This window comes from Protopterus annectens, chromosome 1.part1 (assembly GCF_019279795.1).
Source record: "Protopterus annectens isolate FY-2018-M chromosome 1.part1, PAN1.0, whole genome shotgun sequence".
Classification (NCBI taxonomy): Eukaryota; Metazoa; Chordata; order Ceratodontiformes; family Protopteridae; genus Protopterus; species Protopterus annectens.
The window spans coordinates 845,615,085-845,639,212 of NC_056726.1; the positions used below are offsets into that span (position 1 = coordinate 845,615,085).

Genomic DNA, 24,128 nt, shown 5'->3' on the forward strand with positions numbered 1-24,128 from the left:
TCCACGGTAGCAGCAATATAGACTTTCTTACATGTCACTTGTTATATATTATTATATATCCTACATTCTAGGCAACATTTATATGTTTTGAGAGTATAATGATTTGGCTGACTTTAAACCTCACCTACAGAGTACCCTGTTAGGAATACAGGATGAACAAATAAGTAACTAAGGAAATTAGGTGGTTCTTTTTTTTTTTTTTTTTTTTTTGAGCTGGAATACAGCATTAGAATTGCCTATTCATAGTAAGGCCTTGTTAACCTTAATTCTGGTGGCTGCCAAAAAAGCAACTAGTAGAAAATGGAAATTAAAATCTACACCAACTACACTTGCAGGACTGAATATTGTAATGGATATAAAAGAACAGGAGGTGGGATGTTTGAAAAAGGGTGGGAGTAAATTACATAGAAACAATGGAAACTGTGGGAACAAATACATGCAGAAAAATGTTTTGGAGGAGGAATGCATTTTAAGAAATGTTGCCTAGAATGTAGGATATATAACAATATATAACAAGTGACATATAATGTTTGTAAATGTGAACTTGTTAATATAGTTTGATTATTTTTCTATAAATTTAAGTTTGCCTATGCCACGTCATAATTCAATACAGATGTTAAAAAGAGGTGACGTCCCTTCATTCTGAGCAACTCTACACCTTCTCCTTTCATTGTCTTTATCTGCTCCAACTCTTTCAGCACTGCTCTTATATTCAGTACTGCATGCCATCTCTGTTCCTGCATCCCCCACTGTATTTCCTATCTTATCCTCTTCTTACAATCATCCAGTGCAGATCCACACCCCCTTTCCCTGACACCACTGAGGATAATACTCACTTCTGCCTTTAGCCAGTCTTTGTTAGCCTGTTTCATAAACACCTATCCAGGATAAAATCAATGCTTTGGGAGAGCAACTTCACCCTTCCTCTTCATAAGTCTAATGTTAGAAATGCATGTTCTGAAATAGTCAATGGTTCCCTCTGTATCCTCTCTGGAGGCTTTTCATACTCTCTATTAAACTATGTCCTATCACTGACCATAAATAATATCTGCTGGAATAATGAGTGAATTTCAACATATTTTCTCCTTCTCTTTTAAGTTCTCATATATCTTTCCACTGTATTGATTTCTATGTACACCTTCAGAAATTTTCCTTCTTTTGTCAGCTTTTTCTTTCTGGGACCATTATCTATGTAATTCCTGTTCATGATTATGTTCCAGTCATCAATCACAATACATAGTCCTTCTTTAAATGCCACTGTTTTTGCTAATACCCCCTAGGATATGACATTGAGCTTCCAGGGGTGACATGCACTTCCAACAAGGTTAACCACTAATTCCACATACTTCCTTTCACTGTTGTAAATGTTCCCTTTTCATCAAACATAACTTTGTCTACTTGTATTGGGAAGCCATTATTCAGTAACCACACTACTCCTTCTCTTGTCTTCTTTGACCTCATGAGATCCCTATTACTACTACCTTACAGCTGCCCCTAATTAACTTTATAATGTTCTCTTTACTTAAATGTATTACCTTCAGGACTCCCAGGTGGATATCTTTTGGCACAATATAGCTTAAGACTCTAAAAAAAATAATTAAAGAAAAAGTCTTAAGACTCTGTCCTTCTTTGCCTCATTCACCATCCCATTAAAATTCCAATTAGCTATTTTTATCATAGTTCAGAATTTGTGTCTATTGTACCTTTCTTTCCGTAGTACTATCCCCTTGATCTTCTTTCCGTAGTACTATCCCCTTGATCTTCTTTCCGTAGTATTATCCCCTCAATCTTCTTTCCGTAGTACTAGCCCCTTGATCTTCTTTCCGTAGTACTAGCCCCTTGATCTTCTTTCCGTAGTACTATCCCCTTGATCTTCTTTCCGTAGTACTAGCCCCTTGATCTTCTTTCCATAGTACTATCCCCTTGATCTACTTTCCGTAGTACTAGCCCCTTGATCTTCTTTCCGTAGTACTATCCCATTGATCTTCTTTCCGTAGTACTAGCCCCTTGATCTTCTTTCCGTAGTACTATCCCATTGATCTTCTTTCCGTAGTACTAGCCCCTTGATCTTCTTTCCGTAGTACTATCCCCTTGATCTTCTTTCCGTAGTACTATTCCCTTGATCTTCTTTCCGTAGTACTATCCCCTTGATCTTCTTTCCGTAGTACTATTCCCTTGATCTTCTTTCCGTAGTACTATCCCCTTGATCTTCTTTCCGTAGTACTATTCCCTTGATCTTCTTTCCGTAGTACTATCCCCTTGATCTTCTTTCCGTAGTACTATTCCCTTGATCTTCTTTCCGTAGTACTATCCCCTTGATCTTCTTTCCGTAGTACTAGCCCCTTGATCTTCTTTCCGTAGTACTATCCCATTGATCTTCTTTCCGTAGTACTAGCCCCTTGATCTTCTTTCCGTAGTACTATCCCCTTGATCTTCTTTCCGTAGTACTATTCCCTTGATCTTCTTTCCGTAGTACTATCCCCTTGATCTTCTTTCCGTAGTACTATTCCCTTGATCTTCTTTCCGTAGTACTATCCCCTTGATCTTCTTTCTGTAGTACTATTCCCTTGATCTTCTTTCCGTAGTACTATCCCCTTGATCTTCTTTCCGTAGTACTATTCCCTTGATCTTCTTTCCGTAGTACCATCCCCTTGATCTTCTTTCCATAGTACTATCCCATTGATCTTCTTCCCTAAACATTCCATTTTAATGTATTTATTTAAATGTGTTTACTGGAGAAGAGCACTGCTCAAACAATGACCAACTACAGGCTCAGCCCAGGTTACATCATAATATAACAAAAGAATGTGCAGCATACAAGCAACAATGGTTTGCAATTATGACTACGGACAGACAGCCTGACAATCAATATACTTCGAAGATCTAACAAACCTAATATATTTACAGTTACATAACTGGCGAAGAAAAGAGCCAACAGAGTTAAAGTAGGAGAAGTAGAAATGGTGGAGATATGGGTAGTAGTGCCTAGGTTAGGACAGTTAATACACACTAATAAGATAAAATAGGGTATTAGATTAAATTTGTAATGGGCTTAGAACAATAATGGTGTGTTAAGCCGAATCACAGTTTAGGATGAGTTAGTCAGGTGGTCCAGAGGTATGGGAAGAAAAGGTACTGCCATATGGAGATATCAGTTTATGCAAAATGTTCTTTAGCTGGACAGTTGCATTCAAACTGTTTTATTAAGTATTGTTTGAACTGTGGCCTGAACAGAGAGTACTTTGTGTGATCAGTTAAGTTGGAGGGAAGTACAGAGAAGAAATGGCTAGTAGAATTCAGTTTGAGCAAAGGGGTTTATAGGAAGGACCATATCTTCTTAGAATTCAGACACTCATTTCATATTCCTATTTTTCCTTCTATTTTTTAATATTTTCCCGTTCATTTTGCCGCTCTTAAGGCCACATTTTTACCCATACTTGTCTTTACAGTTTTCCATAGGATATGTACAACAATAACACCCCCCCAACGCACACACACACACACACACACACACACACATATTTACAATTAACCTCAACACCTATCACTTTTAAACTATTTACAAATAATGCTTCTTGTATTGAGTTCAGATTGACTCCTTCCTCTCAGCTCTCTGCTACTTTCCTGACTCAAACAAACCTTGTCATTGCTTTTTTGACTGCCTGCTTGCCAGAAGTTTGCTGAGACCATTTATTCTGTTTTTTTAAAGAATCCTGATTTAGGGATGAAACCGTTAATAAACTTGGAGAGGGACAGCTAGAAAATCTAAGTCAGCCATTGAATCTGTTTCCCTTTCTCATCACAGTTTTTCAAAGTACAACCTCCTTCTCAAGGGGAGTTTTTATTGTGGCTATTAACTTTGGAGCTAGTCTCTCTCAGTGTGATATATGTACATCTTGAATCTCATGTTATTGATGTTAATTTGTAAGTACTCTCATTTTAATAAAGTTGCTCATCACCATGTCATTCTATATCCCATCTGCATACTATGCAGGTTGCACTACTGCTTGAGTTTTTCACACACAGTCTTAGTGTATATCTGAACTGCTCTTCACACAAAATGGCTTACAGTGACATAACAAATGAATCCAAGGATCAGTCTCTCACACAGGTAAGAATAAAATGGGTAAGCTTTCTAAAAATGCTATTCAAAGAAGCCTGTTAAAAGTTGTGGATAGGGAATGACACCAGTTGAGTACTACTAGTTCAATTTTCATGGATTAGTCCAGTGTCTATGGCACAGAGGGATAAAGTCCTGACTGTGACCTAAATGACCCAAAACTAATTAGTGGCTCAGGAAGCTAGAAGAACAAGGGTGGGATGAGCAAGAGATGCACAAACTATGTTTGCATGCTCACCTGGGAGGAAAGGAGCCTTGTAGTTGCTTCTCCCTCTGTGGTGACTTGCCACTTCAGGGAGGCTATGGAGGGGAGAATGTAAGTAGCTCTGCCCAAGTTGGTATGGGAGCCCTTATGGAAGTATGACAGAAAGCAGTCATGCCTCCACATCAAGGGTACAGGCAATCCTTCCACAGTGATCCAGAAGCCTATGTCACCACTAAGGGGTGGGGGTTAGGCTACATAACTAAAATGACATAATGACTGCCAGGATGATGGTTCCACACACAGCTCTCACCTCATGGAAAATGAATGAATGGGATAGAAACAGGTTTTACCCATGAGGAATGAATGGGCCAACAGATTACAGGGAGCTTATGGCTAGCAAGCAAAAGGTTTTCGGTGTCAGCAACATTAAAATGGGCAGGGAAGAATGTAGAATAAATACTGCTATCTGACAAAAAAAGAGACCTGCACAAAGATATTTTTCAGTTATTACTAGTACTGGGTTTTAAAACCTTTATACATTTTGGTCATAATATATACATACATTTTTTATACAAATATGCATAAAATAAAATAAAATTAATTACAATCTTCTGAGATACTATTGCAACACAGATGATATTTCCAGTTGTTACTTACACAAAAAATAAAAAACAACAAAAATAATTTTACACACAAGAAATAAGCAAAACATTTGTTAACCTTCATAAGAAGTTTATAGCTTTCTCTTTCATCTATTCATTATTATTCTTTAGCAGTAGTTTACAAAATTAATGACTGACTGTGTTTCTGTTACTAACCTTTGACCTTCCAGAACAAGCAGCTACTCCAATTCCTGGGATCCAGACTGAGCTGATAACAGAGCCTAATCCAGTAACTAAAGTCTGCAACACTGAGCCATCCTATGGAGAGAGTGGAAAATCAACAGATATTGAATGCCCCCATTTTTGAAAATCTCACATTTTATTAAATACATCAAAAATGTGGAAATCAGACAAAATGTCATTAACCAATACAAACTTTCTAAGATGGAATGAATAACATTATAAAACAGTATATAATTAAAAAAACAATAAAAAATAAACCTCTAAAACAAGCAAATCAAACTTGATAAACTATCTATTAAAATATAAATTCCTGCAAGCCCTCCAGTCCAAACCAGAAATATCTAGCTGCAGAATGGATCTAAATAAGAATAAACCAAGCCTTTCCATTTACCATTTAAGCAACAAAAATTACAGTTCTGTATAATAATAAATCAGAGCCCAAGAAAGATATCAAGGAGAATAAGCCTAGTTCGCACTAATGATGAGGTCATTATAATAAACTGCAAAAATCTTGTGCTTAAACTAGGTGTAGGCTTCTACTGCAAAGAGTAACCATTTATCAGTAAATTATAAAATAAAAGCTAATAAATAATTGAAACTATTTAAACATTTGGGTAAATTAAAGAGCATTTAAAGAAATGGCACATTATGACGCAAAAAAAAAACCTATTGCTAAAAAGTAAATGTGAAGCTTTTATAACTTATTGTTGACTGGGTAAGCCCATTGAACAAACTGTCCCTTTTCAGGGGTGACCTGTGAGTACTGTCTGGTTAAGTGACTTGCTCAGAAGCAGAAGGTCTATGAAAACTTGTATAAAGTAGAGGAATGTAGAGCCAAGAGAAAGCACAATTGGGAATATTATGGAAGACTTAATTACACTAAGGACAGAGAAAGAAAAGGTTCAATATTTTATAGCAAAGGCAGGAAGAGATAGGATAACAATGGTGATGTACAATCAATCAAAAGGGAAGTCTACAAGAACAGCAGTATTCTTGTTTAACTCTGGAAGACAGGAGGGAAGAAAGTGATAAAGGTCTGGAAAGTTTTGTTTAACCGTATTTTAAAAATTAGAGCTGGAGTATCAGCATCTTAGAAGAAAGCTCTGGAAGCTATATTAGCCAAAGAAGGTAAAGACACTTCAGACCCAGCCACATATATACCCACTTCAATTTTAAACCATGATTATTACGTTTTTACGTCTGTACTAGTTACATCCACATCTATCAGTAGATAAGATTAACTACTTAGTTGTATGGATTCAAAATGATTCTGTTATGATAATATGTGGGAAGAGACTAAACAAAAGATAACACAAAAACTGAGAAAGTGAAGATCTTGGTTATGGATATGGACAATAAGATAGAAGCAAGAAAATATGTTTTAGTCCTTTTAATTTTATACATAGCTCAGGCATATCTTTTTCAATCCCAGGGACCTGGGGACCCAGGTTGATAGTAGTCTGTCATTCGACACCCATGTAGCTAAAGTAGTTAGGAAGACCTTCTACATTGCCCACCTTATCATGAAGGGATTCTCATCTAGATCAAGGGAGGTCATAGTCTCCCTATACTCATCACTCATCAGACCAATGATTGAGTACAATGCCCCATTCGGAATGTATCTGACCCGACACTTGCAGCAGCTGGAGAGGCCACAAAAGTTCCTCACCAAAAGGATAAAGGGTCTCAAACATCTGTCCTATGCTGCCCGACTGAAAGAACTCCAGCTCTATTCAGTCGCTTACCGCTTGCTCAGAGTTGACCTTTGCCTAACATACAAGGCCATGTCAAACCCAGATTTGATGAATATGCTTCACCTCAAAAAATCTAGATCCGTCAGAGCCACAAGGCGGGAGACTTAAACCCCACACGGCTATTAATAGGACGCTGGAGGGATAGATTCATCACCCAAAGACTCCCTATGCTGTGGAATAAAATCCCAGTATATGTGAGGCAGAGCACCTCGCTGGCCTTGTTCAAGAGAAATCTTGACCAATGGATGGGAGATCGCAGATATACCCCAGGGATTACCTCAGTGTCACTGCTCAACAGAGGCACAGCAAAATAATGGGTATAGTTCCCCATACTAAAGGGGTGGCGTAAGCCACAAAACTATGGGCTAGGCTTGTAAATGCCCTCGGGCAGATAGCCTAGTATGAACCTATGAACCTAGGAGAAGTTATATGCAGTAATTAATAAAGAGTTGAAGGAATTTATGTGGGAGGGGAAGAGGGCAATATTTAAATAGGATAAGATGAAAGGTGGTTTGGGATTACTCAATTTGAAGGAATACTTTACAACTATGCAGTTAAGGCTCATATATAAAACATAAGCAGAAGGTTATCAATCAAAGTGGGAAGGGATGATGATGAATACTATAGTAATGAAGTATCAGAAAGTGTTCTAAGAACTAAGCCAATATGGGAATGGAGAAAGGAGATGCTGCCAATAGAAATGACTGCAAGTAGAGGTACAGAGAATAGGAGGGAGGTAGCTGAAATTTACTGAAGAAAACTAGTAAAGGAACCAAGGTATTTGGAGTAAATAACTAGACTAGGGAAAGGTAATAGAGTTGGACGAGGCCAAGAAGAATTTGGACTGCAGATTGGAGACCGTCTTCCCTACCAGCGATTGATATCTGAGTATAGGCAAACAGAAAAGGATAGGGAAGCCCTAAGTGAAAGACCTGCTCAGGTAGTTTTCACTCAAATACAGAACAGAAGCTGCTGTTAAACAAGGGATAATTAGTAGGGCATATAAAATATTACATAACAACTATAAGAATCAGTCAGAGCAGGTAAGAAAATATTGGGAAGAGAGATTGGAAAAGCAATATACAAGGGAACAAAGGGAGGACATTTGTATGACTCTGCAGTATTCAACTAAATCCATAAAGTTTAGGATTTTTGCTTGGAAGTGTTTGCACAGGTACTTTAATATCCTAGACCTCAAATAAAATTTTCTTAGGTAGACTGTAAATGTTAGAGGTGGGATGGGGAAGAAAGAGTTAACTGAGAACATGTTTTCTTGGGAATGTAATGAGCTGGCAGATTTTAAAAACTGGAACAAAAACATAGCAGTTGTTTGAATTACCACCAACAGAAATTAATCACCACACTGTTTGTTGTCTTCTAGCCGGTTATCTATTGTTACAAAATACTAAAAGCAATTACTTTTAGTATTTTCTAACAATAGATAACTGGGTTGAAAACAATGAATAGTGTGGTGACTGGTTTCTGTTAGCAGCAATGCAACCAACTGCTTTGTTTTGGTTTCAATTTTCACTGCAGTACTGGTAGATGCATTTGTTTTCTGTTAGATTTTAAAAATTCCCCAGAGAGTATTCTGTCAGAAATAATGGGATAGTAAATGTCTGTAAACAAGGACATTATTTTGAGCTAGGACATAGGATTTGAATTGCATAGATACAGTAAGGCTTTATAAAGATGAATTCTGTCAACTGCCAAAAAAGCAACTACTAGAAAATGGGAATTTAAATCTTAATCAACTGTATATGAAGTATAAATATTGTAAAAAAGAGAAAAAACATGGAAAGGAGGTCTTTAGAAAAGGGAATGAGCAAATCACAAAGAAATAAATGAAATTTCTAGGAACAATAGGTGCAGAACAATGTTCATGAGGAGGTGTCGGGTTTAAGGGAATGCAGGAACTGAACAATTTCTGTTATGCTGGACTGAAAGAGCTGTTATAAAAACATGCAATGCATAATTTCTGTAAATGGAAAAATGTTAATATGATTTTGTTTCTTTTCTTTTAAATGTATGCCTGCTTGTGTTTTAAGTGATAATTTAATAAAGGTGTTTAAACATAATAAATGTACAACTAAAGGTTGATACTGATATCTTTCAGATGTTTTATCTAGGAAGAACACTAAACAAATGTTGGCTCTTGTCCTTGCCATTTGTTCTTTATTAACTTTGTACTCTTAACCATTTCATGGATATGAACTCGTGAGTCTCTCACTTTAAGCTGATGACCTCAGTTTAACTGCTGTGGCAGAAGAATGACTTGCCAGTTTTTTTTTTTTTTTCTGAGTTGGAGAGTTTTGTACATTTTCTGTATATAAAGTTGTCTTTCGGCTTTTCCCGGTTAGGGGTCACCACAGCAGAACTCCGGTCCGCTAATGATTGGCAGTTGATTTTTACGTGCTGAGTTGCTAGCCCTAACGCACAACCTTCAACGAGGGTACGCCCATTCATGCATGTCTCCACGCAGAAGACGCTCTAGCTGAGAGTCGAACCGTACAGTGTCTTAATGTGAGGTGACAGCGCTACCGCAGCACCACCACCGCGGAAGTTAAAAATACAAAATCAGAAATGGTTCTTCTTTCCTACTCTGAAACGAAGGATTCTAACTGTTTGACAAGATGGTACTGTCAGGTACTTATGTGTGCAGATGGTAGCAACACTGAAGTGAAATTTTGGGCTTCTTACCAACTGGCTTTAATTAATTATACACAGTAGATAGCCAAGCAGAAAAGTACAGTTATTTAAGTAACCTTATCATAAAAGCAAACATTTGAATGATCACCACGGCAGTACCTTTAGCAATATAGGTTATTTCCTGCCAAAGATATAACTGGCTAACTTCCAAAGCTTCAAGCAGCTTCCATTCTCCCAAACTGTCAGGCGGCTCAACCTGAACCAGGCTTGCCAGACGTCCCTATTTGAGCGGGATTGTCCCGGGATCAGCAACCCGATCCCGAGTCCCGCACTGCCAGTTTAAATCCAGGCAAAACAGCCCTCCACTTTTTTTTTTTTGACTGGCCCATATAACAGCATACGGGCCAATCAAAAATTGTTAAACATAGAGCTGCTTGTGTTTAATGCAGAACATCAGGAGTTCTGCATTAAACACAGCTCTGTTTTGCGAGTTTTGTGATGGCCCGTATGCCGCGGGCCAATCAAAAAACGGTAAACACAAAGCTACTTGTGTTTAATGCGGAACTGCCTGATGTTCCATATTAAACAGACGTAGCTCAGTGTTTAAAGACCTTTTTTTTTTTTTTGGTCCTCACTTACCGTGAAAGACCTTTTTTTTTGTCCCTACTCGGCCAGTCGGAAATCTGGTAACTCTGACCTGAACTGACTTTTAGTCAGTTCAGGTCAAGCTGCCTGACGGTTTGTGGAGAATGGTCCTAGCCTGATCTGGAACTAGAGAAGGAATCAAGCTTACAGTGCTTTGTAAAAGTATGTAGGTAAAATCAAGTAGCAGCTTCTATAACACTTCTAGAATCCAACCATTTCCAAAAAGCCAGAAATTAAGCCAAGGCCCTGGTAGAGTGGACCTTGCCCCTGTCTGGAATAGTTTTGTTGTGGTGAATATAACAAAAGCTAATAGCCTTAGGCAACCACTTGCATACAGTCTGTTGTGACACAGGTTATCCCTTCTTCTTACCTTCATAAGAAATGAACAACTGATTTGAAAATTTGAAAGATTTAATTCCGTCAATATAGTAGCAGAGTTATCTGTGGAGATCCAAGGTATAGTGTTCTTTCTCCCTTATTTTTAGGATTAGAAAAGAAAACATGGAGATGGATAGTTTGGCTTTAATAAACTTGGATACCATTTCAGGCATAAAAGAATGATTAGTTCTCAAAGAAATCCTATTCCAGTGGAAACTGAGATAGGGCTGACTCACCATAAGAGCTTGCAACACAGATGCTCTTCTTGCACAGGTCACAGCAATCAGTAAAATTATTTTCCATGTTACGATCCTCAGCACAGCCTGCTTAGCTGGTTCAATTGGAGCAAGTGTTAGCTTCTATCATGCAAAAATAAGATCCCAAGAAGGGGTCACCAGTTTACATGGAGGATCCTTGTGCAAAACCCCATTTTGACATGAGACTGCACAGAAAGAGGAAGATCCATGGCCAGACATGCTGAAATGGTTAATGAATGAACCATGTTACAGAAATAAGACTGTCACTCTGGCTTGCCAAGTGGCTTACAGGACGCAGATAATCAAAACATGGAAAGTTATCACCATAGAGAGACCATTAACCAGTGGAGTCCCCAATGGTTCTTTGCTGGGACCCTCTCTTGTTTCTGAAGTAAAAGTCAATGCAAAGGACTCTGGCTGACTAAGTTTGCATATGACTGCAAGCTAGGAGCAGTTACTGAATCACCAAATTACATAGCCTTCCTGCAGGAAGGTTTGTTTCAGAAAAATAACTGGTGTAAAAATTATGGCCTGAAACTAAATGCCAAAAAAATTAATTATGGCGTCCTTTGGGAAATCCTCTATCCCAGAGAACTACCACATTGACAATATGCCCCTAAGAACTGATGCAGTTATTCAGGATTTGTGAATTTATGTTGATAGTGACCTAACGTTTGACAAACATGTCTATTCTTGTAAGAAAGTCAATCTATATTGCACTGCTTATAAAGAAAGAGGTTGTGTCTAGATCTAGGGATGTCATTGTCCCCCTTTACTCATCTCTCATTAGACCAGTCATTGAATATAATGCCCCCTTTGGTATGTGTGTGTGCCCAGACACATGCAACTGTAACTTCCACACAGATACCTTACTGAAAGTATTACAAGGCCTAAACAACATGTCCTACACAGACCTAATCAAAGCCCTGTGACTATACTCAGTATCATACAGACTGCTAAGAGGTGACCTGTGTCTGGCATGCAAGGCATCCTCCAACCCATTACTGATGGATTTACTGCACATCAGCAAGTCAAATGGCACCAGAAATACTCAGTCTAGGGATCTAAACCTCTTCTACAATATCAGCAGAACAGTTTGGAGGGACAGGTAGAATTTGCAGAGATTACTACTTCTGTAGAACAGACTCCTCATTCACATAAAACAAAGTACATCCCTTTCCATTTTCAACTGTAACTTAAATCTATGGATGGGAAACAGAACATTTACCCCAGGACTGCCTGTACTACTAATGGACAGAGGCAGCTCCTAAATGCTTTATCCCATGCACAAGTCACCTCAAATTATCTATGATATGATCCCCATTATTCTCATTAGGGTTAATATATACTTATTGACGATGGGATGGGTAAGGCCAATCTATAACCAAATGGGATAAGTTATTTCAAGCACAAAAAAGGAAAATGACTAGTCTTAAAATGGCCTGCAAGGGCAGCTAGCCTAGTACTTACCTATGAGCCTACAAGAAAGGTCACAGGACAGGATCTCACACAAATATTGAAAAACAAAGAACAACTGGCCCTGAATGAGTGATGGTTATGTTTTTGGCACCAACTAGAAAAAACTTTTCCATTTGCTAATATAAGATTTTCTAGTAGCTGTCTTTCTTTCCTCCATTAGTACCTGCTGTACATCCTCAGTAAACAGGTACCTGAAAGGAATAAGACCCTATCATCCAGGTAGTCAACTGAAGTTGACTTATTATGGGGTGTATCAAATACCCCTGTTCTTGTGTGAGCAGATCCAGTCTGTGAGGAAGCTTGTGGAAACTGCAAATGGCCATTTCCAAAAGAAGGGAGAACCACGGCTGCCTGGAACAGAAAGGAGTTACCACACGGTAATCTTGGAGGATTCCTTCTGAATTTTCAGAAGTACTCTGGATATTAGTGGAAAGGGTGGAAAAGCATACATGAACATTCTTGTCGAAAGAAAAAAAAAGGCATCTGTCTTTCAGGTGTTCTGCATGCAGTACTGGAACAGAATCTTGTCGGTTGATTGTTCAGACAAGAGGCAAAGAGGTCTGTTTGAGGAACTCCCCCATATATGGTTCTAATCTTGGAAGACCCCACAATTTAGTTTCCATTTGCAAGGGTCTCGCCTGGTCCTGCTCAGCTTGATTGCTACACAATTTTGCTCTGAAGGAATGTAGGATACGTGTAGAGTGAGATTGTGCAGTGACGCTATATCCCAAGCTAAAATGGCTAGTCTGCCAAGGGGGAGTGACCTGGTCCCTTTTGCATGTTGATGTACCATCTGACTGTGTTTTTTGTTAGTAACAGCTTGAAGAGGTCCCAGGGACAAAACATGATTCAGAGAGTTGAATGCTTTAATCAGGGCAAGATCTCTTTGATATTACTGTGTTTGCAACTGTCCTTGGTGTTCCACACACTCTGCACTTTTATCCCACCTTAAACTGCCCCCCAACAAAATCTGAGGTATTTGTGGTAACTCACTGCTTTGGAACAAGGGGAGAGAGAACTGGAAACCTGGATTTAAGGATATCTGTTCTCTTCACCAAACGATTTCTCTTCTGACTAACCCCGCACTGAGATTTGAAAAGATATAGGGTTTTGATGCTGTGACCAAAGAGACTTTAGATACCAGTGTATCTTTCTCATGTGGTGTCTTGCCAGGGGTATCATGAGAATCATAGAAGCCATGAGACCCTAAATCCTGAGGTATTCCCTTCATAGTGACAGATGTTTGAGTGGAATACCTTTGAGCAGAATACCTTAGAGACGATCTAAATAAGTTTCCGTGTGTAAGAAAAGCTCTTTGAACTGAGGTGTCTAGTTGAAATCCCAGAAACACAATCATGTGTGAAGATGTCAAAAAAGACTTTTGAATGTTATTTTGCAATCCCAGCTTATGTAAGGGATCTCTCCCACAAGACAGACAGAGATTCCTGACACTGTGAAAAAAAGCTCTGCAAAGATATGCAAGTCATCTAAATACAGAAAAATGTGGACACCTTTGCACACTAATGAGCAATGAGCGATAACTGGAGCTACACACTTTGCTAATAATCTCAGAGCAGTGGTTAGTCCAAAGAGTAAGGCAAAGACCTGATAAAGTGATCCAGACATACAAAACCTTAAGAAATGTCAGAAGTCTAGATGAAGAGGGATGTGATGATAAGCATCTTTTAAGTCTAGTGTTACCAGAAAACTTGAAAGAGGAAGAAAAAGTAAGAGGTTCTGAAATGACTTCACATCAAATTTGTGTACTATCACAGACAGGTTTAGGAAAGAAAGATCCAGAACTGGTCTCCAAGCATTTTCTTTTTTTGGCTAGGAACATCCTTGAAAAAAAACATTCCCCACCTGGGAAAGAGGAACTGGTTCTATCACTCCTCTGACAGCATGTGATGCACAACCAGAGGATACAAGACAGTCTGATCTGAAGGATTAGGAATGACTCCCTGGAAAGAAAAAAATTCTTCCCACTACCATCTGTCACCTTAACGAATGACCTTTTGAACCCATTTGTCTAAATTAATCCGTTGCCAAAGATAAAAATGGAAATTCACACCTTCTGGAAGAAAAAAGGGGCCAGTGTGGGTGGGGGCAACCAGGTCCCTTGAACAATCACTCAGACTTGTAGGACTGTCCTTGGTTTTGGGAGGTTTGAGGTTTCTTAATGGAAATCCCATGTCTTCTTAAATGTCTGTTTATCTGCATTTTGCCTAGACTATTTATTCAGTTTTTGACCAAAACTGGATGAGGAGATAAAGAATCCCTTAGAAACCTTGGAAAAAGGGGGCTGAATAATCTTAAGAGATTCCCTGAATCAGCTTATCCCTTTCATCACACTTCTTTGATCACCTCTGTAGCACAGAGGCCAAAAATCAAGTCTCTTAAAATAATTTACAAAATTTATCTTTATTATAGGTTATCAAGGTTCGAAAAAAAACCTCCTCAAAACAGTCCTCAAAACAGTAGCCCTGGAAGAGAGTACCAAAAAAGGGTACCAAACACACACAAAATGAGTAAAAATAGGGACTTATGCAATAATAAAAAAAAATTTAATTAAGCCAGTTTTTCTTCCCATGAAGAAACTGCAGAAAAAAAAAAACATTCCTCATACTTTTCAAGGTTTCCCATCTCTTACCAAATGGGAATTTTAAATGTCTTTTTCCTGGAGGATCAAATACATTTTGGATGTAGAACAGGCTAAGTAGGAAATGCAAAAGTTTATCCAACAAAATGTGAGACATCAAACAGAAGGGACCCTTCTTCATAGTCCTCTAACATTAAAGCTCATAGAGAGATTTTGTCAGTAAAACATTTTTCAATGTTCCAAATGAAAAGGCTTGAGAGTCAGGAAAAAGACAAGAGTTCACCAGAAGAATTAGGAGTACCTTGGACTTGAACCAGAGTCTGGTGTTGGGAGAAGGAGATGAACAGGAAGAAGACCAGGAACACTGAAATTAGTCAATAACTGTAAGATTATAAAACATCACCACATTTGTGAAATATGGCTTTGCAAGAAAGAGTGGCTGAGAAAGACTGGACTTTTGTTAAGTTTGTTAAACTAGTGGATGGACTGCAAAGCATATATCTCGCTTTATGTCATTAATGTTTAGAAGAATACTAAAGGGAAAAAAAGTAACTTTAAATGAATTTTGGTCTGAAATGCATCTGTATAAAACATCCCATGATATCAACTGCATGCTTTATAGTAAAGCAAATGTATGTAGCATGTAGTCAGATGTATTTAAAATACGGGGGATGGGGGAGTACTTTCAGTGATTGCTGTACCTGATAACGACATTAAAATAAACAAGTAGATTCATAGATTCATAGATTAGTACTAAGCTAACTGCCCTTGCAAGCCATTTTAAGTCTAGCCAGTTATCCCTTGTGAGACTCAAACTCTGCACCTTGTGTTTGTATGGCAAACACCTTAACCATTAGGCCACCCTCCGAACTTGCAAAGCCATATTTCACAAATGTGGTTGATGTTTTATAATCTTAGTTATTGACTAATTTTAGTGTCACTGGTCTTCCTCCTGTTCATCTCCTTCTCCCAACATCAGACTCTGGTTCAAGTCCAATTAGTACTTTTTTCATTTGTAAGCCTATAGGCTTTATAGTGTAATAAGAGAAGAAAGGCTGGACAAAAGCAAGTTTAAGTTAATATACTGTGTTTTGGGCTGTTGTGGTGTAAAAGTGCACTGATCATATTATATGCAGAGTCAAAATATCTTCTCTTATTTTTAAAAAGGTGAATGCATTAATGCCCCTGCCTTAAACTGTAAACAAGTCTTTTGTAAGCAAGTAGGCTTGACAGAATAAAACAAAATGATGAAAACCATGATAAGGTCTAAATTTCTTGCATAATGCAGTGATATCAGAGATACTGCGGTAGTGGTGCTGCGGTAGCATTGTCGGCTCACAGTTAGACGTTGCCCGTTCGATTCTCAGAGCATCTTCTGTGTAGCGACATGCGTGAATGGGCGTTGCTTTGTTGAAGGTTGTGCATTAGGCCCGGCAAGCCAGTACGTAAAAATCTACTGCCAATCATTAGCGGAAAGGAGTTCCGCTGTGGCGACCCCTAACCGGGAAAAGCCGAAAGACACAAACAAACAAATGCAGTGATATAAGAGCTTGTTTCTCTACATTACCAAATGCTCAGTAGGAGTCAAAAAGTCTGCAACTGAAAGCAGTTGTACATTCTGTTCTGTGCTGAGTGAGGCCTTCATGCATCTGTGGAATTGTTGGCTTAGTTTCTTTTTTTCTTTTCTGTCATTGTTGACTACGTTTCCAAAGAGATGTGCTGTCTACAGCTGCAAGCAATTAATCTTGAGAGTTCTTAGCATTCATTGCTGAAGGAAATGTAAAATTTAGAAGTATAATGGCAAGCAGTTCAGTGAAAAATAAAGTTGGAAATTATTGGAGGTGAATAAGAGATAGCAGCTTCCCCAGCGACATTAATAATTTAGTGCATTTAACAGAAAAGTGCATAATTTCGTTTTATTTAAAGATAGCACTGTACATTTTCTTAGGGCTAAACACTATCATTTTCTGAAAGCATACAAGCTGTTTTTCACAACTGGAAGGGGAAACTGTGATAAGAAAAGAACAGACGCCAATCAGTGAAAGTGATGCACAGACTGTATAAAACTCTTCAGCATGAATAACCTTAATTTTAGGTTAGATAATGCCTGCTGGTACAATTGTTGATTTGGGGCAACTGTTCCTATCTGGAGGGTTAAAGTTCGTTTTTTGAAGATGTACATAGTTTTGTGGTTATAGAGGTGTTCTGAAAATTGATTTATTTTTATTTTGTGTGTGAGAGTTTTCATCAATTCTTGAAAAATGTGACACAGATTCAAATGGAGATGATAAGAAAACTATATACAAGATCAGCCTGCTGAACATTCGCGTTTGCATGTAACATAGAAGTTGGAAACAAACATTCAGAAACACTGTCATGTATAGTAGCTGGTAACATTAACTTCTTATCATAATGGATATACTACCCGTATTATCCTGGAACTTAAATGGCCTAACAGGTGTAGACAAAAAGGAAAGAATATTGAATTATATTAACAAACACAGAGTGGAAAAATGAATGCTGCAGAACACACTTGGAAAGAAATGAGCATATGAATTTGATAAAGTAAGTTTTTCAGGATGGATATTCAGCAGAATATTGCGACAAACAAAAAGGGGAATTACATAATAATTACACTAATTGTCAGAGAAGCTCTAACAGTGATAGAAGAAGGGAAAAAAAGATAATAATGGTAGATTTATGGTAATAAGTGGCTGTAGCAAGTGAGGAGGCTTATGCAGGCATGTATTTGTATTCCACCAAAAACTAACATTATGGAGCTTAAGAAATTTTGGGGAAAAATAATCAACTTTCAGCAAAGAATATTACTTATAGATGGGAAATGGATCTTGATATGATACAGTGAGGACACATCTGGGGAATTTAAAAGGGAAAATGTAACAAACGAGAGCAACTTTCTGAAAAAAATTATAAAAATATTTAGTATAGAAGATAGGAATTCAGTGGTAGGAACTCAGAGTGACAATTTACATATTTGTCAGCATATTATAACTGGACTAGACTAGACAGACATTACATTTCACAGGAACATGTGCATTTAATTAAAAGCTTCAACACACATCCAATAACTATTTCATATCATGCACCAATAAAAAGTTAAAGATGCAGGATAGTGAAGTAAAAATGAGACATGACATTTTCCTATATACATATTAAAAAGAGAGAAATTTAAGGAAAGGGTAGTGGAAATTAATGAAGAGTTATTAGAGAAGATAGAAACATCTTCACAAGCTATTGCTAGTAAGTGAGTGAGACAAAATGAAATACCGAGTTTAAAACAGGGAAGAAATAAAACAGAAATAGATATGGTTAAGAAATAATACAAATTATTTAGGGGGGCTGACAAAGGTTAAAAACTGCAAAATAAAGGAAATTGCATAGAAGGCACAACTGCAGAGTGCTAAAGAAAGAATAAAGGAGTATCTGGATAACATCGATAAGTTTAGAAAGCCTCCTGTTAAGCAACTATTTTTTAATAACTCCAGAGCACAGAAATGTTTAGCACAACAACCTAGGCAAAAAAAGTGGAAAAGGTCATCACCAAACCTAGGCAGCCTATAGCAAGAAAAATAACCACAGATCCTACAGAGGTATTACAGATATATTGGAAATTTTATGAAAATTTGTCTAAAGCAGACACACGTGAAAATCAAGAAAGACAACCACAAATGGAAATATCTATGGAAGACTTAATTCTGCCAATGTTAGAGGAAGATGAGGCTGAACAATTATCATTTAAGATAGGAAGAGATAAGATAAAACAGTGATATATAATCAATCTGCAATAATGTCTCCAGAAAAAGATGTCATTCCAGTGGAAGATTGGAAATCTAGAGGGAAAAAAGTGATAAATATCTGAAAGGTTTTGTTTAACAGTATTTTGAAAGGAAGGAAAGCACCAACATCTTGGAATTAAAAGCTCTAGTGGCTGTAATACGTAAAGACTCGTCAGACCCAGCTTCATATACATCTATTTCAATTTAAAACCATAATTGAAAAGTGTTTATGTCTATACTAGCTAAAAGAATGACAGATGTGTTCCCAATACTGATAGATATGGATCAATGCTGGACAACATTAACAGAACTATGACGATCCAGAGGGAAGCAGAATGCCATAAAATACCACTGCTGTTGGCAAGTCCTGACATAGACAGTGTAAGCTGGGATTTTATGATTAGGGCAATGGAAGCATCTGCATTCCCTAATACAATAAAAAGGTTAATTAAGAGGATGCATGAAAGATTGGATGCAAAAATTAAAGTGGGGGTGGGATTACTCACTAATAATTTGTCACTGAACAGAGGAACCAGGCAGGGATGTCCTCTTTCCCCTTTATTTGCTTTATGTTTAGAGCAACTAGTAAATAAAATAAGGGACTCAGAAATTCATGGATATAATTAATGTGGCAATCAAGAAAGTTGGCTTTATTTGTAGATGATATTGTTTCGTATCTGATAAATTCCAAAAAGGACTTCTCAATGTTGTTGAACATTTTGAGACAGTTTCAAATCATTTTGGGATATAGAATTAATAAAAAAACAAAGACTACAGCTGTAAATTACGTACCTACAAAATTGAATTGGTTCAGCAATACCCATAGTTATAGGAATATAAGATGAAGTATTTACGATTATGGGTTAAAAATGCTTCCATTAAGGCTGCTACTGAAATGTGGGAAGAAACTAAGCAAAATGAAATATAAAAAGCTGAAAAAATGGAAGCTCTTGATTATGGATAGTAAGATATAAGCAATGAAAATGTTTTAGTCTCTTTAGTTTTATAAATGGATCAGGCATATTTTTACCAACCAGAAGAGAAGCTGTGGATAGCAATTAATAAAGAGTTAAAGGAATTTATCTGGGAGAGCTAGAGTTAAGGGATAAGATGATCCCTCCAAAAGAAGAAGATGGCTTAGGATTACCAAATTTTAAGGGATATTTTAAAGCTACATAATATACATTGAACAGACAGAATATTATAATTCAAAGTGGAAAGGAATTATGATGAATCAGGGAAAAAAATCAAGAAATGAGGAGAGACTGGGATTTTAGATGCAGATCCTTAAAGAGAATAAAAACAGCCATACAGAATATTACATCCATAAAGCAGCAGAAAGAATTCTAAGATCTAAACAAACAAGACAGCAGAATAGGCAAGAGTGGGCTGTAATTTACTGGAGAAGACCGGCAAAGGAACCAAGGTCTTAGGAGCAAATAACTAGACAGGAAAAGGTAAAAGAATGGGTTGATTCTAAGAAGACATTTGTAACAGACTACAGACTGCCTTCCATACCATGTATTGATATCAGAGTATAAGCAAAGAGAAAAAGATAGGTGAATTGTAAGTGAAAGTCCTGCTGTGGTAGAGTTTTCAGTTGAGTCTAGAACAAAAGCTGCTTTAAAAAAGGGATACTTAGTAGGGATATAAGATATTATACGATAACAATAAAAATCAATCAGAAGAGGTTAGAAAAGACTGGGAAGATAGACTGGGTAAGCAAGTTAGAAGGGATCAATGGGAGGCCATATGTATGACTCTTAAATATGCAACAAAGTCCAGAAGTTTTAGGATTTTTGCTTGGAAGTGTTTGCACAATTAATTGTATACCCTAAGCAAACTTCAAAGAATTTTCCCTAGGTAAGTGGAAAATGTTGCAGGTGTGAAGGGGAAGAAAGGGGTAACTGGGAACATATATTTTGGGACAGTAATGAGTTGGCAGACTTTAAAAACTGTCTAGACAGTACTCTGTCAGAAATACTGGGTGAGCAAGTGGGTGTAACTAAGGAAATTATTCTTTTGAGCTGGGGCACTGTATCTGAATTGCCTAGATATAAGTTCATAGGTGTGAAGTAGGCTAATGGCCCTGGAGTCTTTACAAGCCTAGCCCATAGAAGTGTCCTAGCATCATGCCACCCGTTAGTTCCCAGTGCCTCTATCAAGTACAGCCACTGAAGTGATCCCCGGGGTGAACTTTTTATTGCCCATCCACTCATCAAGATTTTTCTTGAAGAAGGACAGCGAGGTGCTTGACATGTATGGGAAGTCTATTCCAGAGCATGGACAGTCTCTGGGTGAGGAACCTATCCCTCCAGCATGTTCTGTTAATTTTGGTAATGAGGCTGAGGTCTCTGGAGGGTGTGGTGTGGAGGGATTGGAATTTCTTTAGATGTAGCATTTCTAACAGAGCTGGGTCAGACATGCTTTGTAAGTCAAGCAGAGATCGCCTCTAAGTAGGTGATATGAGACAGAGAATAGCTGGAGTCTATTGAGTCTGTCCATGTAGGACATGTGTTTAATGCCTAGGATCCTCTTCGTGAGGTACTTCTGTGTCCTCTCCAACTGTTGCAGGTGTCTAGTGAGGTACATGCCAAATGGGGCATTATACTCAATGATTGATCTAATGAGGGAAGAGTAGAGAGAGATGATGACCTCTTTCTTTCTGGATGCAAAACCCTTGGTAATGAGATGTGCCACATAGAAGGACTTTCTGCCTACAGTGGCAATGTGGTGGTCGAAGGAGACGTTGCTGTCAACTTGCATCCCCAGATCTCTTATAATGCCTTCAGTGTTCTGTGGGCTCCCATTGATGTGGTAATTATTGGGAACTGAGTTTTTACCAAAGGGGATGACAACACATTTTTTGGTGTTAAGCTTAAGGCCATGGTTTTGACACCAGTCACTGGTCTCAGTGAGGCCTTTCTGTAAGATGTCTCCATCACTTGAGGAATTAATAACGGTTCCCAGCTTGCAATCATCTGCAAATCTGGTCAGCCAGAGTCCCTTTGTGTTGGCCTGGACTTCTGGGAAGTAGATGCCGAACAGGAGAGGACCCATGACTGATCCCTGTGGGACTCCAATTGTGAGTGGTCGGCAGTCTGACTTGGAGTCCGCTACTTTCACACTGTGTGTTCTATCTGTGAGCCAATTTCCAACCCACCTAGTGATATAGGGATTGATGCCTAGTTTGGTGAGTTTATCAATAATTCCTGAGTGAGGAATGGTATCAAAGGCCTCGGTCAGACTGAGACAGGCTGTATACATTGCCTTACCTTCATCCACAGCCCTGGAGACTGACTCAAAGAAGTCAACTAGGTTCAGCAGGCATGATCTCCCTTTCACAAAGCAAAATTGCATGGGGTCTAGAGTTGGAGATTTCCTATATTTTTTTTAATCAGGTCCATGATGATCGGCTCCATAGCTTTACATATCAGACTCGTCAGGCTAACTGGGCGATAATTCCCAGGGTCTGTATTTGCTCTCCCTTTATGGAAGGGATGACTGTAGCAGTGCGTCATTTGGTAGGGAGAAATCCTGAGGTGAGGCTGTGACTGAACAGGGCACACAAATTTGGTGCCAGTTTGTTTTTTAGTTCATGTAGAACACAACCAGGGATATTAATTAAGGCCTTGTTAAGTTTAATTCTGGTGGCTGCCAAAAAAGCAATTACTAGAAAATAGAAATCAAAGACCAAACTAACAACACTGGAAGTAGTGAATACTGCAACAGAGATAAAAGACCAGGAGGTGGAATCTATAGAAAATGGTAGGAATCAACTGCAAAACAAAAAAAAAATCAAAACTGAGGGATGAGTACATGCAGAAAAAAAATTTGGAGAAGGAATGAGGTTTAAGAGAAGGCAGGAATTGAACACATTATCTAATGTTGGATTGGTTATATTACATAGAAAAAATGTATCAGATGTACTCTGTTAGTAAATGTAAATGGTTTGATTATTTTTATATAAATGTAAGTTTGTCTTTGTCACAAGTGATAATTCAATAAAGGTGCTGTTTTTATAAACATTTATTTTGTAGTGCAAAATGCAGAGCTGGACAATGGAGTAAGAAATAAGAGAGCATATGAAGGGGTTATAAGGTTTATTTGGAAGAAGGAAGATAAGAGATTAATGAAGAATTGGAGGCCTGTCATAAGATGTTCATAAATAATTGGAAGCCTGTCTACCTTTTTCTTCCCCATTACACCTCCAACATTTCCCATCAAACTGCGTCAGCAAGAACATAGGAAACCTCCATCCCAGTTTGGCTTTGTCAAAGGCAGGTCATGCTTACTGAATCTGGTGGGATTCTTTGAAAAGGTCACTAAGACAATGGAAGAGGGGAAATTAATGCAAATTGCCTACCTACTTCTGGTTCAAGCATTTGATGCAATACCCCACTCAGGCATTGTCAGCAAACTTGCAGATCTAGGCATAAACCCATTTATAACACACTGGATAGTGAGCTTAGGATCAGTGAGGCCACCTCCATGAAGAGGCCAGTCACTCAGGGCTCTGTGCTGGGCCCGCTCTTCTACTTCTCAGGGGTCAAAGACAAAGTCAAAGGCTTCTGGCTGATCAGGTTCACAGATGACTGCAAACTGGCAGCTCTCATCAAATCCCACCAAGATAAGAACACCCTTTAGGAAGATCAAACACAGGCAAATGCTTGGTGCTAAAGCCATGGCTTAAAACTCAATGCCAAGAAATGCATTACAGTAACGTTTGGGAAGTCATTCACCCCGAGTAACTACATCATCATTAAAACGTCCTTAAAACTGATTCACTAGTCAAGGATCTGGGAACTCATTTAGATAGTAATCTAGCCACTGACCAACATGTGTCAAAGGTAGTTAAGAAAATTCTGTGCTGCACAGCTTGTAGAGCTATGGCATCTAGATCCAGAAGGGTCATCATACTACTGTACTCAGCCCTCATCGGACCCATCATAGAGTATAATGCCCCTTTGATAAGTACCTGATGAGGCAGAATACAGGGAATGAACAAACTGCCCTACAGTGATCACCTTAAAGCTCTGTGTCTTTACTCTGTGATATATAGACTACTGAGAGGTGATCCTTGCCTGGCATTTAAGGCATCCCTGGACCTCGTTATGGTGAACCTTTTACACATCTGCAAAACAAACAGCATCAGAACCACTAGATAAAAAGACCCAAATTCTCCTTGCAACATAAATAGGACATACTAGAGAGACAGATATGTTTATCAGAGTATTCCCATTTTCTGGAACAGGCTACTCATCCATGTGAAGCAGAGTTCCTCCCTAACACTATTTAAGTGCTACTTGGACCACTGAATTTGGTAATCAGAGATTCATCTGTGGTGTGGTACCTATGTTTCTGACAGTAAATCACCACCTATATAAATCAAATTTGTGG

At 38.2% G+C, this 24,128-nt stretch overlaps 1 protein-coding gene across 1 annotated transcript in view; it reads right to left on the bottom strand.

Moving 5' to 3' along the window:
• LOC122815150 (probable E3 ubiquitin-protein ligase HERC1) overlaps window positions 1-24,128 on the bottom strand; it is a 5,886,073-nt gene that overhangs the window by 1,333,149 nt on the left and 4,528,796 nt on the right. The window contains exon 59 of the mRNA XM_044087407.1: window positions 5,144-5,245. Coding sequence (XP_043943342.1) covers window positions 5,144-5,245 — 102 coding nt within the window. The remainder of the gene's footprint in view (window positions 1-5,143; window positions 5,246-24,128) is intronic.